Source organism: Rhea pennata, chromosome 2, assembly GCF_028389875.1.
Source record: "Rhea pennata isolate bPtePen1 chromosome 2, bPtePen1.pri, whole genome shotgun sequence".
NCBI classification, from domain to species: Eukaryota; Metazoa; Chordata; class Aves; order Rheiformes; family Rheidae; genus Rhea; species Rhea pennata.
Window position 1 is genome coordinate 63,549,242 of NC_084664.1, and position 16,255 is coordinate 63,565,496.

Consider the following 16,255-nt stretch of genomic DNA (forward strand, 5'->3'; position numbering starts at 1 on the left):
TTAACAACAATACCTCTTTTAATTCGGCATAAGTTCCCTGAATACGAGGCTACGGTAAGATGTCAACAGATCAAAGAGCTTTCATAATTGCCAGCATGTTATTGGAGGACAGTATGGTGTGCCAAAAATTACAAAGGGAGTACATGAAACAAGGCAAACAAACCAACCCAAACAAGACACACATGTACAGGAGTCTCCAAACGATGACAGATCTCAACAGCCATGTGAAACCTGGTCAGTCAGAAGAAAAGGGTTTCCAGCTTAAGAAACCCCAAACAGATTTTTTTTTAAAAAAAAATAAATAAATAATAAAATAGCACGTGTGCACGTACAGCAGTATTTCATTGCACTGGTTTTAGCAACACAGAAATGCTACAGCTATTAACCGCAAGAACCCTTCTGTCAAATGGACTTAGGCTGCTGACTCCAAGGAACTCAGCATGTGACCAGCTGAGCTGTTGTTAAATCTGTATTCACGTGGCTTCGAAAGATCTTTCTCTCCCCACTTTTCCCCTGAAACCAAAGACTAGTGGGGAAATATAGGCCGTATTTACTTTGCAGTTGGAGGGGCTAGGAGCTTGCACATGAGTATGCTACCATGTTTCAGCTGAGAGTGTGATTAACTCCAGAATTCAGGGTGGCAGCTTTTATAGCATAATCAGTATTTATTGTTTTGCCTCCTGTAGTTTTTGAGCTATTTTTTCTGACCTGAAAGCGCAGGTTGATGGAATAAAAGTAGTGAAAAAGATTCCCGGAGAGAGTAAAGTCAAATCAGAGATCAAATGAAAAAATGGTACAATGAGGAAGAAATGAGTAAAACTTTGAATTTGGCTTCAGTAGCAAGCTTCGAGTAAAAGGAACAGGCCACCTACTGAATACAGTTGTACTGAAGACCATGTCATCTGGTTAAAACAAGAAATTTAACTGTTGCAAATTACCTGGGAGCTCATTAGCACAACACCACAACGGTGACACCATGTGTGTAATCATGCATTCCCATAAGGTACCTTATCACGTCAGCATATTTCTGTTCTGGAAGATGCTGGTGGGAACAGCAATGAGATGCTTCTGATCTTGTGAGTTTGGTTTTATTTTAAGCTGCTGGGCAAGTCATCCTCCAAAAGATATGCCGTCAGAAAAGTATTTTTCCAACCTGTTCTTATCCAGCATAGTAGTTATATCTTGCTATTAAATCATCCAGACAATTCATGTTCAACAGCTAGCAGTTTATCACCATTCGGGGGGGATATAAAGGGCTTCAGAAAAAACATCACCTTTTTTCAGTGCCCCTTTTCAGAACATACTTAGCTCGTTTGGTTAATCTGTCTGTCCTGTCAGAAAAGATATATTTCATGCAGAAATTTCATCAGTAAGCATGTAGGAAAGCACTCATCAAACTTGTATCACGCTGCCCTATACAACCTTATGGGCAACAGTGAGGAAACAGGCACTTCAAGTCCAATTCAAGTTTACCTTAGAATGCAGGGAACAGATTCTGCAATTGCCTCTAACCACAAAAGGTATAAGATGAATATTCCAAATGTTAATATTAGTATTTGGTTAGAAAAATTCCAAGTCTGTCATCATTTTAAAAAACTAAAAAAATCACGTAAAAATGAATGCGCATATGTGGGTGGGTACACATGCTATAAATTGCTCTAATATATGGATATCTGCTACATTTAAGGGACAAACTGAAATGATCTAACAAGCATAAATAACCCATAAAACACTCCATGTATACACTAAAGAATGTGTATGCTATACACGAATGATCCCAGAGTTAAGTTTTGCAGCAATCAGTGAACTATTTATTCTAGCTAAAACTGCACATCAAGGCTCAATTCAGAAGTAGTATCTAATTATGAGATTTTAAGAGTCAGAACACAAGTGGAAGAGGGGAAAAGTGAAATAATAGTTTATAAATGATCCCCATCACTACAGTCTTCCCATAACCTTTATCATTTAATTTAGCAATTCCTATTTTAAAATCAAAGAAAAGAAAAGAAAAAAAAGGTATTGGGGGTGGGAAGTGGAATGGTACTGAAAAAATCGAATTTACTCTGGATATCTAAATTGCCATTGGCTTAGAGGGAATTATTCTGGAAAAATAATTCAAGTAAAAACATACTTTTGATGGACAAAGTCACTCCCTATATATTAAGAATTTCTGACAAGATAATATAGCAAAATTCTCTCTATATAATTTTTCTTAAAGAATTAAAGATACCAAAAACGGAGCTTTTTTTTACAGATGCTCCAGTGCCAGGTCAGCCATCTGCGGGTCTGTTATGCAATTTCAGAACACAGGCTGAAGCAATCTAAATAGCATGGCAAACACAGGCATGCGTAATACACCAGTGAGGTATCTTCCCCATTTTTCCATCACATATTCTCATCAGTTTTTAAAGTAACACCACTTCTTCCTGTGCCTGAAAATTTATACAGCTCCAGGATTCCCCTCCCAAAGTCCCTATCTTTTTCTTTTTTTTTTTATCTTTATTTTTTCTGAACTGTTTATTTTGTGTAAAAATGAAGGTGATATCATCAGAGGAGAGCATCACCAGGAAAGCTGCAAAAGGCAGTTCATGGCAGTTCATGTATTTCAACAGCTTTCACAACATGTTTGACATTTCAACTTTACTATAGGTGCCATCAGCAGCAAATCACGAGAGAATTAAGCTGAGAAAAAAAGACTGCAAAAAGGAAAAGAAAAAAAAAAAAAAAAAAAAAGGAGGGAGAGGAGGGAGAGAGACAGACAGACACTCCCCCTTAGGCTGTTGCATTTGGGGCTCTGCAGACTGTCAGGATGAGCCCAGCAGTGACATCCTGGACTGAGCCCAGCAACAGGCCAGTGGGCTAAGGAGGGAGCATCAGTGAGCCACCAAAGCTGACTCATGGACAATGACAAACTGGCTAGGGAGGCAGAGGTTGATGGTGGCCTGATACCTTCCTGAGATGAAGGGAACAAGAGCAAATGAAGTAAGACTACTGAATTACAGTTCTGAACTGCAGGACAGTAGGAAAGCAGATTTTGGCTCGTACAGATCTACCTGAAGGACAGAGGTGCCAAGAAGAACAAGCTGATCTCCAAGGACAGCCTCCTCCAAACACAAGAATGGTCCATTTGGACATGCAGGATGTCACATAGGCATGGCACAAGACCAGCATGAACGGACAGGGTGCTCCTACCTAAGCTCAAATGCAAAGAAGGTAGAAGCAGGAAGGAACTACCCAGGAGGAATACAAAAATGATAACTAATGTTAGCCTAGTTAGTGCTCAGCTGTCAGCTGGACAAGGGACCCAATGGTTAAGGATAGAGGAAAAAAAAAAAAACAAAAAACAAAAAACAAAACAAAAACGAACAATTGTTTCTTTGCCTCATTTTTTACTAGTAAGGTTTACTCACAGCTCTCACAGGTCTCCAAGCACGGTGTCTGGGGGGACTTTACTCCCAGTAAAGGAAGGTGAAGTTATGGACCACAAAAGCTAACTGGACATGCAAAGATTCATAGGACCAGATGGGATATATCAAAGGGTGCTAAGGGAGCCAGCTGATGTCCCTGTGAGGCTCCTCTCTATTATCTTCAAGAAGTTACTGTGATCAGAGGAAGATCCTGATGACTGCGAGGAAGCAATCATCACATCCATCTTCAAAATGGGCAAGGAGGATATAAGGAACCACAAGCTGGTCAGCCTTACCTCAGTGTTTGGCAAGATTACAGAACAAATCCTCCTGGAAGCCACATCCAGGGACATGAAAGACAAGAAATCAATCAGTCAATCCATGCCATCTGTTCCAAAGGACAAGCTATTTTTCCTGGCATTTCAGCTCAGTTTTACACCATTTGTACTCTTATGAGTCTCATCACTCAAGAAACTTAGAATTTTACACAGATTATGGCTAACAATGGTATCTTTTGATTTCATCTCGTTGTAAACATTGATTTTATCTAGTATATAGCTAAAGTTTTAAAACATTGAACAATCTCATGATAATAGTTTAGAATATCAAGTTATTTTCATTAGAAAAGTAGGCATATTGTTTGTACTCCCCACAGCCCAAAATGATCTGCTTCAGATACAGTAGAAGACTGTAGAAAGTTAACTAAAATTTTCAGAGGGATCCACTGCAACAACGTAGCTTCATCAGCAGTCTTCCTTTGCCTCCACTGAAAAATTTTACTGTGTAAACCACAGTTTTACAAAAACCCACGTGAGTTGAAATAATGGTCTGTCACTCTCTTGCGCTAATAGCTTCAAGAAGTTTTTCAAGAAAGGTGCCAACACCACTTTGTCAGAAACCCCCTCCTGAACTGTGCAGAAGTATTCAGTATTCTGGGGAACTTGCCAGCATGACAGTATTTACTGTATGACTAATATGCATTAATGAAGCACAAATGGACAACTATTTACTTGTGCTAATAACTAAAGCGCTTTATTAGAGCTGAGGCCTCCAGCATGAAGGATTGCCAGGTTCCCCTTTCTTGCCAAAATTATGTCAAAAAAAATGGAGCCAGTGTGTAAGGCTTTAAGAGCTACAACCAGTGTGTAGTAGAGTCTTAAGTTATTGTTTAACATTCAGCTTGCAGAGGACAAGCACGCTCCAAAACCACTGGCTATTTCTGAGGGTTGGTCTTTTCATCATAGAGACTAGGACATGCACATCAGTCTTGCCAGTGCACAAGCCAAAGCTATCTAAGCCAAAGCTATCTTAAAATAGCAGCAAGGCTTGAGACCTTTGTTGTGCATTCATTTGTCTTCTCTGCTTGCTTAGTTGCTTACTGTCTTTCAAAACTGGAAAGAAAACACTATCGTAATGCCTCAGATGAAAGCATCGGTATTATGCAGCAAGAAGGAGCCTTAACACAACTATTCTAGTTCTAGGTAAACTACTACTGAAATCTAATCAATTCAGTAAAATTCCATCCTGAAAAAGCAAAGTCAGTTCTTTAAAAATAAGGATAAAGTCCTAGTTCTATATCTTGATCTCCACGCCACATCTCCAAGAATGGCACATACCAGCAATAGTGGAAATAAAATACAAATTTGAAAAGCAGTAAAGCTTTGTGGGAATCTAGGGATAACCAAAAGAAAAAAAAAAGGCATTTCAGACTTTAATGTATTAGATATTGATTTAAAAAAAGAATTCTAAAGGATGAAAAACAAGCAGATGAAGCTCCTTTCCAGTCACAGCTAGTGCTAGCTAGAATTGATGGCGCATCCCTAGCTTTACAAAGGAAGTGACACATCCCCATCAAAGCCAAGCTCACTGTGCTCAGCGAGTTTAGATTATCCTTTCTTGTTTGAATCAGCAGCTCAAGACCAGGATTCAGCCACAGCATTATGACTACATGGTCCGCAAGCAAAGAAACAAATGGTCCCAGCCATGAGACATCACATTAGAAGGAAGTTTTGGAAGCTTCAAAAGCTTCACCCACAGTTTCACTTAAGAAATAGAAAATTTCTGCTTCTAGAGTTGATGATGCTTAACCAGCTTCATATGGGTTTCTGTTGTTTTTTTCACCCCTAATTTAAAAAGAATAGAAAAAAAGGCAGGGGAAAAGGGGGCTCAGGGCTTAAGTGCCTAAGAAATTCTGCCCTTCCTTTGATCAGTCTCTCCTTAAACAGTGTAAGGCAAGAAAGTCTATTGGGTGTAACTTTTAGCAGAGTCTGTATCAAGATATTTATAAGAAATACTTAAAGAATATAAAACAAAGTTATATCACTATTTTTCACCAAGGACAGAACAGGCCTCTATGAGCCAACTGGCATCGACAGCAACATTAAGAATTATCTGAACCCAAGCATTTTCCTGAAAAGCAACAGCTCCAAATAGACAGCAATCTCATCTTCCTCATTAAAAATAATAATAATAATAATCTTCTCCAGCAGTCATTATTTCTCCACGTGCAAAATACAGAACAGGCTGTAGAAGGAAGGCTCACCAAAAACAAAAACAACCTCTGTCCCCCCACCACACACAAGCAACTAGCACTAAAGTAATTCCAATTGACTAAAACAAAGCCAATTTTAAATAACAGTTCCATTCTGTTATATTTCAGGCTCCCCACAGATTTGGAAGTGTGAAGCTGTCCTAGGATTAGTACACCAGTTACTAACTGTTACCAACATGAGAACATTCCTCCCGTTAGTTCTCCAAACTAGTTGGTAAATAGCTTGTTATATACTTATTCTTTCCGAAAAGATTTCATTCAGAATAAATAAGTATACAGAACTCAATTTGGTGCCATAATCTGCTAAACTGCTTGTTATCGTTACATCACAGTGGTCTCTTGGGAAGTTTTATGAAAAAAAAATACCAGAAATGGGTCTGGTTTTTAATCAGCGTAGGTGATCATAGAATCAGTAAGGTTGGAAGGGACCTCTGGAGATCATCTAGTCCAACCTCCCTGCTCAGCAGGGTCACCTAGAGCATGGTAGACAGGATTGTATCCAGGCGGGCCTTCAAGATCTCCAGAGAAGGAGACTCCACAACCTCTCTGGGCAACCTGGTCCAGTGCTCCGTCACTCTCACAGGGAAGAAATTCCCCCTCACGGTCAGGCAGAACTTCCTGTGCTTCAATTTCTGCCCATTGCTTCTTGTCCTGTCACATGGGACAACTGAAAAGAGTTTGTCCCTGTCCCCTTGACACCCTCCCTTCAGGTACTTGTACACATTGATAAGATCCCCCCCCCCCCCCCCAGTCTTCTCTTCCCCAGGCTGAAGAGGCCCAGCTCTCGCAGCCATTCCTCATAGGGCAGGTGAGGAGTGGAATCCTCATCCTCTGGAGCAGAATCCAGAAGTGGCATCTTCAAAGTCGCACACAAGACAGAACCCAGAGCCAGCCACTGCTTTTTGTTTTCCTGCAAAGTAGTCTTGCAGAGATCATGAATAAAATCCATGACATTTTCCCTATAAATTCTTCCTTCAATTCTCAACTGCAGTGAAGAGACATCATAAAAAAAGAAAAACACTGGCTTGAACATGTGAAATGATTGCATTTGAATGAAAAAGCCCCAAAGGGCACAAGGCAGGTGCAGTTTTCAACTCTGCCCTCAGCTGTGGACGCAGATGGCATCTGCCTGACTTCCCCAGGAGCCTGGCTTCATGAGCAGCACTAGACTGCTCATATTTTCCAGGAGAACAACAAAGCGGATCAAGACCAAGCATTTCCTCAGAAAAGCAGTAAACTTGGCAGATCTTAACATTTATGCAAACTATGGCTAAATCTAGGGATAAATCTAAGAGAATGCTCATAAAGTGATGCAACGAGATCGGAAAGACTGAATCAGTCTACTGGTCAAGCACGAGCGTGAAACCATGAGCAGGAAGATGCAAAGTTGAACTTCATTACTTGAAATTTCCTCGTTTGATTTTCAATACCTAGATTGTTTCCTCATTGCTGTTCAAAATCTAGAGAAAAGTAGTACATGAGATGTGTGATCGTTAGGATGCTTTGAGGGTTTTTTTGGAGGTTGAAAGTCTTGTATAGAGAAAAATGTGAATCTACACGTTAAAACTGCTTGTTCACATTCACTTTTTAACAATGCTCTTTATATTTTGCCAACCAACTTCTGCCAAAATTAGAATATAAAAATAGAAAGGTAAGTACAGGTTAAATACAAATTTTCAGATAGAACTGCAGGCAGATATAAACTGGTAGAGTGGAAAACAGAAAACTATGGATATTTCTTAGGAGAAGGAAGACTAAAGTTGCTTGCATAAAATAACTTCATGTGAAGTACAGATTTCTTTGATGTTCTTTTGCTTCCTATGCAATACTCTGATCACATCTGAAAGTGGAGCAATACACACTTCTGATGCCATCTTTAAAATATGCATACTGTATTTATATTTTAATGCGAGTGTAACAACCCCCTTCGGGACAATTCTTTTGGTAGATCTCTTTCCGTGAACAACAGATAGTGGCTAGAAATACACCTCTAGTTGCTCTTCAACCAAATCTACAGAGCGGCATCAACCCTATCTGTAAAATTAATTTGCAAGCTGCACTCAGGGAGACAGATTTCATAACTTCATATTGGAGGCAAGATGTCTTGTAAAAACATTTACTAATGTTCTCACTGCCTTGTACTTCATGTCTGCTGCAGTCCATCAACCCTATACACCACTTAAAACATGCAAACAAGAGCACTGTCAACAAAATATCTGTTGACTGACACCATATTTCAGAAGTCTGATGACTTTCTGCATTGGCAGTAGCAACATTTCAGCTTCATCTCTTCATACAATATGTAGAGGAATGATGCAACTCAGTCATGCCTCTGGTGTTTTCCACACAGCTCTGCTCAAGTGCTCGGAAAGCCTGTTTGAGCTCTGCGGTTGTTCCGCATGACCCTGCTAGAGAGAAAAACTCAAGCTCCAGATGAAAGTCTATACAAGCAACGTTCTCGTACGTTTCAGCCTAAAGAGAATAAACTCAGCCACTGTTTATTTTGACTCTTAAAAATAACAGGAAAGAATAGTTCGTCATAGTTGCAATACACTACTGTCAATAGCTCAATGAATGAAAGTTTTCAAACCATGTCAGACAAACTACAAGGGCCAAAACATAGGTCTCAACAGCCCTCCCCCACGGGCTTTCAGGCCACTTGCACACAAATTCTGCAGTCATGGTTTTGGAGTTTTCTGATGTTTTGTTATGAAGCACTAAGACGCTTATGGTGCTCAGATATTTATTCAGCCTGCGTATCTACCTTGATACTGAGTAGTATCAGATTGCTCCATCTCCAAACATTTTTCTTGTGGCAGAAACAGGACTAAGTCATACAGGAGACATCTGGATTTCTTTCCCCAAAAAAGTAAAGCAAAGCAATCCACCCCAGAAAAAGTTTTAAAAAGGGAAAGGAAAAGAAAAAAAAAAAGAAATAAGAAAAAAAAACAGCTCTGCTCATAGAGACAAAGGACACCAGACACAACTGCTGTATGCTGTGAACTTGCATTAGATTACCTCCAAAGGCACCTTTTAATTTATTGTATGATTTTATGGAAAACAAGAATCAAAATGCCACATACACTCTGGAGAACTTGTACCTAGCTGTTCCTCCAACTTAAGGCAAGGATATTTGACGATTTCTGTCATATTAACAGTAAATTTTCTCAACATCCATAAATCTGACAGCATTAAAAAGGAGGCGTATATCACACTAGTTAGCTTTTAATGGATAAATTCTCCTATGTACTTCTCTACTTTCTCTACTCTTGAGGTGCACAAAGCTTTTCAAGTATGATATGCAAAATTCTGCTCCGTTTTCAGTCAACAGGACTGTTTGCAATCCTGGAATATATTGTTGTGTTCATATAGGAGAAAACAATAATTTTCTCCCTATTTTGTGAGCATGGCTTTGTATTGCATTTCATGAAAATGTTAGATGTTGAGCATGATCCAAACAAGTCCTCTCTCTGATAATAACACAGCCCTGTGAAAACAAACTCTGTGGAGTTTAATTAATAAAACAGTCATTCCCACAACTTGGTTATGGGAAAGTAAATGGGGGGGGGTGGGGGGCAGGGAAGGGAAGACACCAGAAGATGAACAGAAAACCCCATGCTTGCATGCACAGATTTTCATGTTCAGAACTTAAGAAAATCATGTTATTTATGATGTCAGTAAGACTTGCACAATTCATTCATCAAAGAGTTAAAGAATTAAATCTTTCCTAAGAGTTCAAGTCACTGCACATAAATACTGTTGTGACTACAGATTGCAAAAGAACGGAAACACAGTAAATCATCCCATTTTTTCTGAGAAATTCTGGGACTATGTTCTGAATTTCCAGGAACAGAAGACAAACACTGCCAATTCTCACTGCTGGATTTTTATTGAAGAGTTAGAGAATTTGGAAAGGGCTCCTGAAAGCCACTAAAAGGTAGTATTGATTTTTTCCACAAAGCAAGAGATTGTTTCCAGGAGAATGCACTCGGTGTGACTGGTTTATGTGCTAACTCCTGAGATTGATTAAAAAAACCCAAAAAACAAAAAAAACCTCATGTTTCTTGCATTCTCTTATGTCTCTTAAACAGCATCCAAGAGTTTCTAAAAGCAGCAAATGTGCATAAAAAGCCCACCATAGAAGTTAGTCAGAAGCTTTTAGCCTTTCCCTTCTCCCGAAAAATGGGAAAAGGAAGGGCAGAGGGGGCTTAGCCAGAGGCCATCCTAAAGGATATCCTGTAGTACATATACAATTTTGCAAGTCCTCATTTCTCTTGCTGTCAGTGGTTTGAATGTAATCCCAAACTTACAAGTGTCAATTTATTCTAAATATCAAATTTGCAGCATTAAGCTCCCAACCTTAGGTACTTTGGAAGAATGTTCCGTACAGACTTCCATTCATATCAAGTCTGAAAATGTACTGAAAAAAAGAGAATAATAATACATGTTCACACTCTAATCTAGAGCATATTTAGTTTAACCTTCTTTTAGCCCTTTACCAACACAATGCTGGCGCTGTAACCAAATTTGAAAGACAAGTTGATGAAAGGTTCTAAGTCAGATTTAGTAGGAGTGGAAAAACAGACGTTCGGTTTTTGTAATGTGAACTTAACATGTGACAGAAGGCAAAGTAGTTGTGAATGGGCTTCCAAAGCTAGCCTTTAAACCTGTTACAAGCATTTAGGATAGTTAACACAGAGTGAGCTGTGACCAGAAATATTAGCAGGGAGTCACATTCCCACCACTTTAAGTCACTGACGTTGCTTTGACAAGCGTGCGGAATCCAACCAATCGAGCAGCAGACACGAGCAAGAGCATCCTTTGATGGTGACAGACATTCCTAGTCTATTGGTTGTCCTCGACTAAAGCGGACATCTACAGGTTTTGTAAGAACAAGGGGAAGTGCCAAGCGAAGTTCACAGCTGCCCAAGAGAGCTGGAGAGACTCCAGTCTCCGAAGTTACAAATGCTCTTGCACTTGGAGAAAAGGTAAACAAATCTTGAGATAGGGGAACGAAGAGTGTCGTCTTAGTGCTTTGGTTTCAGAATTCTCACGACCACATTACAATCTCCAATTTCACTTTTGCTTCTAGCTCTCCTAGTTAGCAAAAAAAGCCTACGTACATGGCTGAAAGCAGCCTGGCAGCTCAAAACAAAAAATATGTCTTCTTTTCCTTATGCAACCTCAGCTTGAAGACTTTTTGAAAGCCTGACTAGTTTAATTTGAATGATTAACTGCAATATTTTAAAAATGCAGGTAAAAGTTTGATACAGTTATTTACTGTAATTCAACATTGTGGAACAGCTGAACAAAGATTTCTGGACTAGAGGCTCATCCAGGCATCCAGAGGCCTCAAGAGGAAAAAAAAAAAGTGCAATTCAAAGAAAACAAATTTGCTCAGAACGTTTTAGAAAGATTCTTATCAAATATTTAAATAACCCACACTACGATAATATGTATTTGTTTTCTTCAGCTACATATTTGTTTTCTTCAGCTCATTGGTTCATAAGCAGTAAGAATTTGCCACAGCTATGAGACAAATTTGAGCCTCCTCCATCACAAATTTGACTGAATGAAATGGTAGCAAGTCTTTGATATAACTCATGGCTGCCAAACTGGGGCACTAAAGACACTATTTTCATGAGAAAGTTTCATATCCAGTAAAGATCTTGTGATTCAGAATGACTGCCTACAATTTAAAATTCTTTTCTATAGACCTCCATTCTTCCAGCTCACTATCATGACTCAGATGATGCTTCAAGTGAATTTAAAGTATAATTTCACAGTGCAACAAAAACTATGAAAGCCAGGCACATCTATTCAGGTACTACTCTAAAACCACAGATCTCGCAGTGCAAAAATACAGATTTTTGTGACACCTGATTTCTCAAAGTCCATTCAATCTTTATAATTGGAAAAGCAGTTAGAACAGAATTGCTAAATTTTTCCTGTTATCAGGAAAAACACTAGGGTGAATTCAACTGACAACAGCATGTAAGTAAGGATAGTCTTAACTAATTTTGAGATTTCCTGTTGGGAGAAAAAAAAAGTTTAAGTTCACACATTATGAAATAAAAGTATCCTACAGAGGATTTTAAGTAAGTAGTAGTAAGTTTTCAGTAAGTAGTAGATTACTACATGACTGTAGTAATCACCACTGGCAATGTTTCTCTTCAGACAAAAGGGAAAAAAGGTTTAGATGTCATATGGTACTCTATTCAACCATTTGCATATCTGCAAGTCCCAAAATCATAACTGAATCCTTATGGTGGTAGGCACTGCATGAAAACAAAAGAGGGGAAAAAGGGAGAGGGGGACAGAAAGCAGGTCATGTCTGAAACAGCAGATTTGAAGTTCCATAAAAAAAAATACAAAGCATGCATTATGCCAACCACAATTGTCTGGAAAAAATGAGAACTTCTATGTGTGCTTTTCCCTAGCACCATTGAATTGAGTTGAGGGTTTGTTTGTTTGTTTTTGTTGTTTTTTTTTAAATGTATATTCTTTGCAGTATGCCATATTGGCTACTTAGATACAAGATAGTGACTAAACAAATATACGATCTCACCGAGCGTAAAAATCTCTGCCTTTGTTCCTACACGCGTTAACATTCAGCAAACACGGATACTTTTTAGTGCAAGGCATTTCACTGGTATTGTTGCTTATCATTTTTCAGGGAGAATGGAGTGCTTTCTTCAAAATACAAACTGGCTAACCTAAGAAAAGGTATCAAATCTTAGCCAATATAGCCTACCAATCCAATTTTTTCAGTAGTAGGTCTTAAATACAGGATGATAATAGAGGCTCTGTTACCAAAAGTTAGTGAAACCCGGAGAACAGCCAGACAACTATTAGCAGATTTTCATAAGAAGTTTGAATTCACAATTAATCACTGCACGTAATAACACAATGCTACAATCAGACATGAACATGCAGTTTCATAACTTACTATCCGATAGGGAAGATGTAAAAAGGAGTCTGGGCAGCCAGCTAAAGCCATTTGTTCCTTCAAATTTTCTTCAAATTACATCTGCTGCTTCACAGGACCTGCAGAGTACAAACAGACTGTCAGAAACCATACTGAAGACATTTCATCAACTTACTATTGAAAATAGTTGGAGAGGGAAGACCAAGAAGGGCAAGATGAGGTGACAAGGATTTGCATCAACTTGGTGCAGCAAATCTGCAAGTTTGTTGTCTGCAGCCTCGAAAACACATTCATTTGATACTTTGCTAAACACCCCAATACAGCTATTCTCAGGCTGGATGGCTCCTGTTCCGTTGCATGTCCCATGCAGAAGAGAAAGCTTTTAACAACACAGTCCCTAACCATTAGAGGACTGGCACTCATTGACCAAGGCTGCATTTTCCACTATGAAAAGAAAATATTGTAATTTGGGAGCTAAAGTGAGCTGTCACCTACATAGTACTCACTTTCAACACTTACTCTACTTCTCCCTTTTACCCTTTCCAGCCCATCTTTTCCTTCAAGGCTTCATTCTCATGCAGTATTTCAAACACACACAGATTGGCATGGAAAGTCCTCTTTCCAAAAGAAAGATTTCCTCTTCTGAGCGAATATTAGCAGCAACTTTGCACCATAAGTAATGTTTTTCTAATGCACCACTTCTGTGTTCAGATAGAGTTTGCACAGAAATTACTGAAAGCATGTTTAGAGATGCCCAAGCCTAAAGAAGTACAAATGACAAAAGAGAAGACAGTATTGAAATGAGGCCACTGTACGTCAAGCAAGTGATTTGAACTACTGCTTTGTAAGAACAGAAAGAAAACTAAAGAAAGGCATTGCCACACAATACTTCCTAGTCCCAAGATTTCTCCCAACCAGTTACATTTGGCTAGAGATATCCCTGCCATATGAAACAAGTGACTATTCACCTCTCAGCAGAGAAAAAGGGGAGCAGAAAAATACTAAGTTAATGAAAATTTTTCACTTTCACCACAAGCAAGCTCCTGTCTTGTTCAGGGTTATAATTATCAATTATTGATTCAAAACAAAAGTCTTGGGTTGAACAGACTGCTCATTGCTCTCCAGTAGACATGGACTGTCACAGAAGTCTTGCTGAGAATGTTAAGTCATGGATGAAGATACAGGATATCTTGGCAAAAATGTTCCAAAGCGAGCTACAGCCTATAATCCACAGAAATCATCCACTGATCTGGGAAGTTTTACTTTTTCTGGTTCCCGAAAAAATTTGCCTGAGACAAAGTAGCTTTCTTGTCTACCAGAAAGGTAGACAAGTTCCTAGAAGCTCCCTTCCAGGAAAAAGTTACTGTGCTTCTTGTTTTCTTGACAGCAACCTTCTGGGGTCAATTCATATAGCTAATTGCCTCAGGGAAGAAACTGTTCTTGGCAACAACAAATTTGCAAATGAATTTAATCTATTACAATGCATAAATCAAGTTGTTTATTTTAGATACTTTTCCCATAGGATTTAGATAAGTTTAAAACTAAAATCTTATAGGATTCACAGTAGAAATAAAACACACTCTCAAACATCTAACTCTGCAGGCATGATGCCCAACTTGTACTGTTGCTAGGACCTTTCATCAGACATGTCTTTAAACACATAAACAATGGTCTACAACTATCTAACTCCCACTCCACACCTAAAAGTCTGCAGTCAGTTTTTAATCAGGGAATGGAAGATTTCATTTTCAGGGCAAGAGTTGCCTCATTCTCCCAATGTGTTCTGGAAGAATTAAAAAGCCTTTTATCTTAGCTGATGTGTGCCAAAAGCCTTTCATTGGGGGAGTACAGTTTTTTATAAAAACATCAAAAGTTAAAGTTGGGCAAGTCATTGGAGTAGATGTTCCAAAGTTGGGGTAGCACAACAAGAACAAAGAGAACTGTATGATTAGCCTATAAACCCAGAGCAATTAAAGAAACTTAAGGAAAAGGGATGGTAGAAAAGAAACGAGTCTTGCACTGCAACAATTTTATTATTACTTCAGTTTTTACAGAACAGGAAAAGATACAGCTGCTGTAAATTTTAACAGTAGGTTATTCCAGATTGAATATAAAAATACCGGTTTTCCTCTATCAAGATGTTTCAGTAAAAGCCATTGATTCACCTATTGCAAGATACACTAAATATGTTTCCAAACAATACCAGACCAATTTGTCTACTCTAGGGTGTGCTGCAGTTTACACTACAGCCCCATTACACCAGGGGAAGATCATCAATTACCTCAAACAATAGTTCAAGTCAAGATTGCATAATTTATCAAGACCTATTTGTTTCACTGCTACATTCCCGAGTATTCATCGGTAAACACCGCAGAAACGAGGGAAGCAATAATCTCTAGATGATATCATTCCTAGTCAGACATACATTAACACTGATAGAAGATTTCATCTCTTTTGTCTGTCTAAAAGTAGTTTATCAAAGTAGTTCTGCCCTAGTAATACAAAAAGCCTTTACTCACCTTTGAGATCTAAAGCTCTATTTCACCACAACATCAATGAGTAATAAATTTTATAGGGACAATTCATATGTTCAACAGATAAAAATTAGTATTTAAAAACAACTTTTTTTTTCCTATAGACTTTAAATCTGATTTATAGCTTGTCAGCTCTCTTCAGAGACCTTAACTGTGTATTAACCTGAACAGTCTCTTTCTATGCAAATTAAACAGCACAAATCACAAGAACGTATTCAAATGCCAAGTTACTGCCCTTTTCCTAAAACGCCTTAGATGGGGGTGGGAAATTCTGAAGGCTTCAAAATAGAAAACAAGCTATGTAGTCACACTGTAACAAACCTCAGCATATTTAATAGCTGCAACAACTGTCACACAGCATCTAATGTGTGCATATTCAAAACCAAGAGACTTTCCATGCTTTACTGGTTTAAGCTGGACAGAGTTCTCGAAAGAAGCACAGCCATGATAAACTAGACTTCAAACGCCATAAAAAGAATCACATTTGGCATGATATTCTCTAATATAAGGAATAAGTCTATTGTGACACATAGATCAGACATTTCAGTCTCTCTGAAGTTTTAAACCAACTTGTATAATCTAAATAAATATTGATGGAAGAGGGTGCAGCTAACAGACAGCAGTTTGAACAGAAGGGTGCAAAGAAGGGGTCAGCAACTCTGCTCAGAGCAGCACACACATCCTCAGCTATGGTGGTGACTCACCTTAGAGAACAGTCCCCAGGAGTAACTGGAGAAAATGTCCCTGCAACACTGGAGGCTTCAACCCTTCAGAAGGAGGCAGAAGCTCTGGGGCTGAAGGAAGAGCCTGGGGCTTTGCACCAAGGCTGGGGCAG

At 38.8% G+C, this 16,255-nt stretch overlaps 1 protein-coding gene across 3 annotated transcripts in view; it reads right to left on the reverse strand.

Annotated features, from left to right (window-relative positions):
* GRB10 (growth factor receptor bound protein 10) overlaps positions 1–16,255 on the reverse strand; it is a 151,632-nt gene that overhangs the window by 96,064 nt on the left and 39,313 nt on the right. For all 3 annotated transcript variants that reach the window (XM_062569618.1, XM_062569620.1, XM_062569619.1), the window contains exon 2: positions 12,908–13,005. In XM_062569618.1, the coding sequence (XP_062425602.1) occupies positions 12,908–12,958 (51 nt within the window). In that variant the 5' untranslated portion in view covers positions 12,959–13,005. The remainder of the gene's footprint in view (positions 1–12,907; positions 13,006–16,255) is intronic.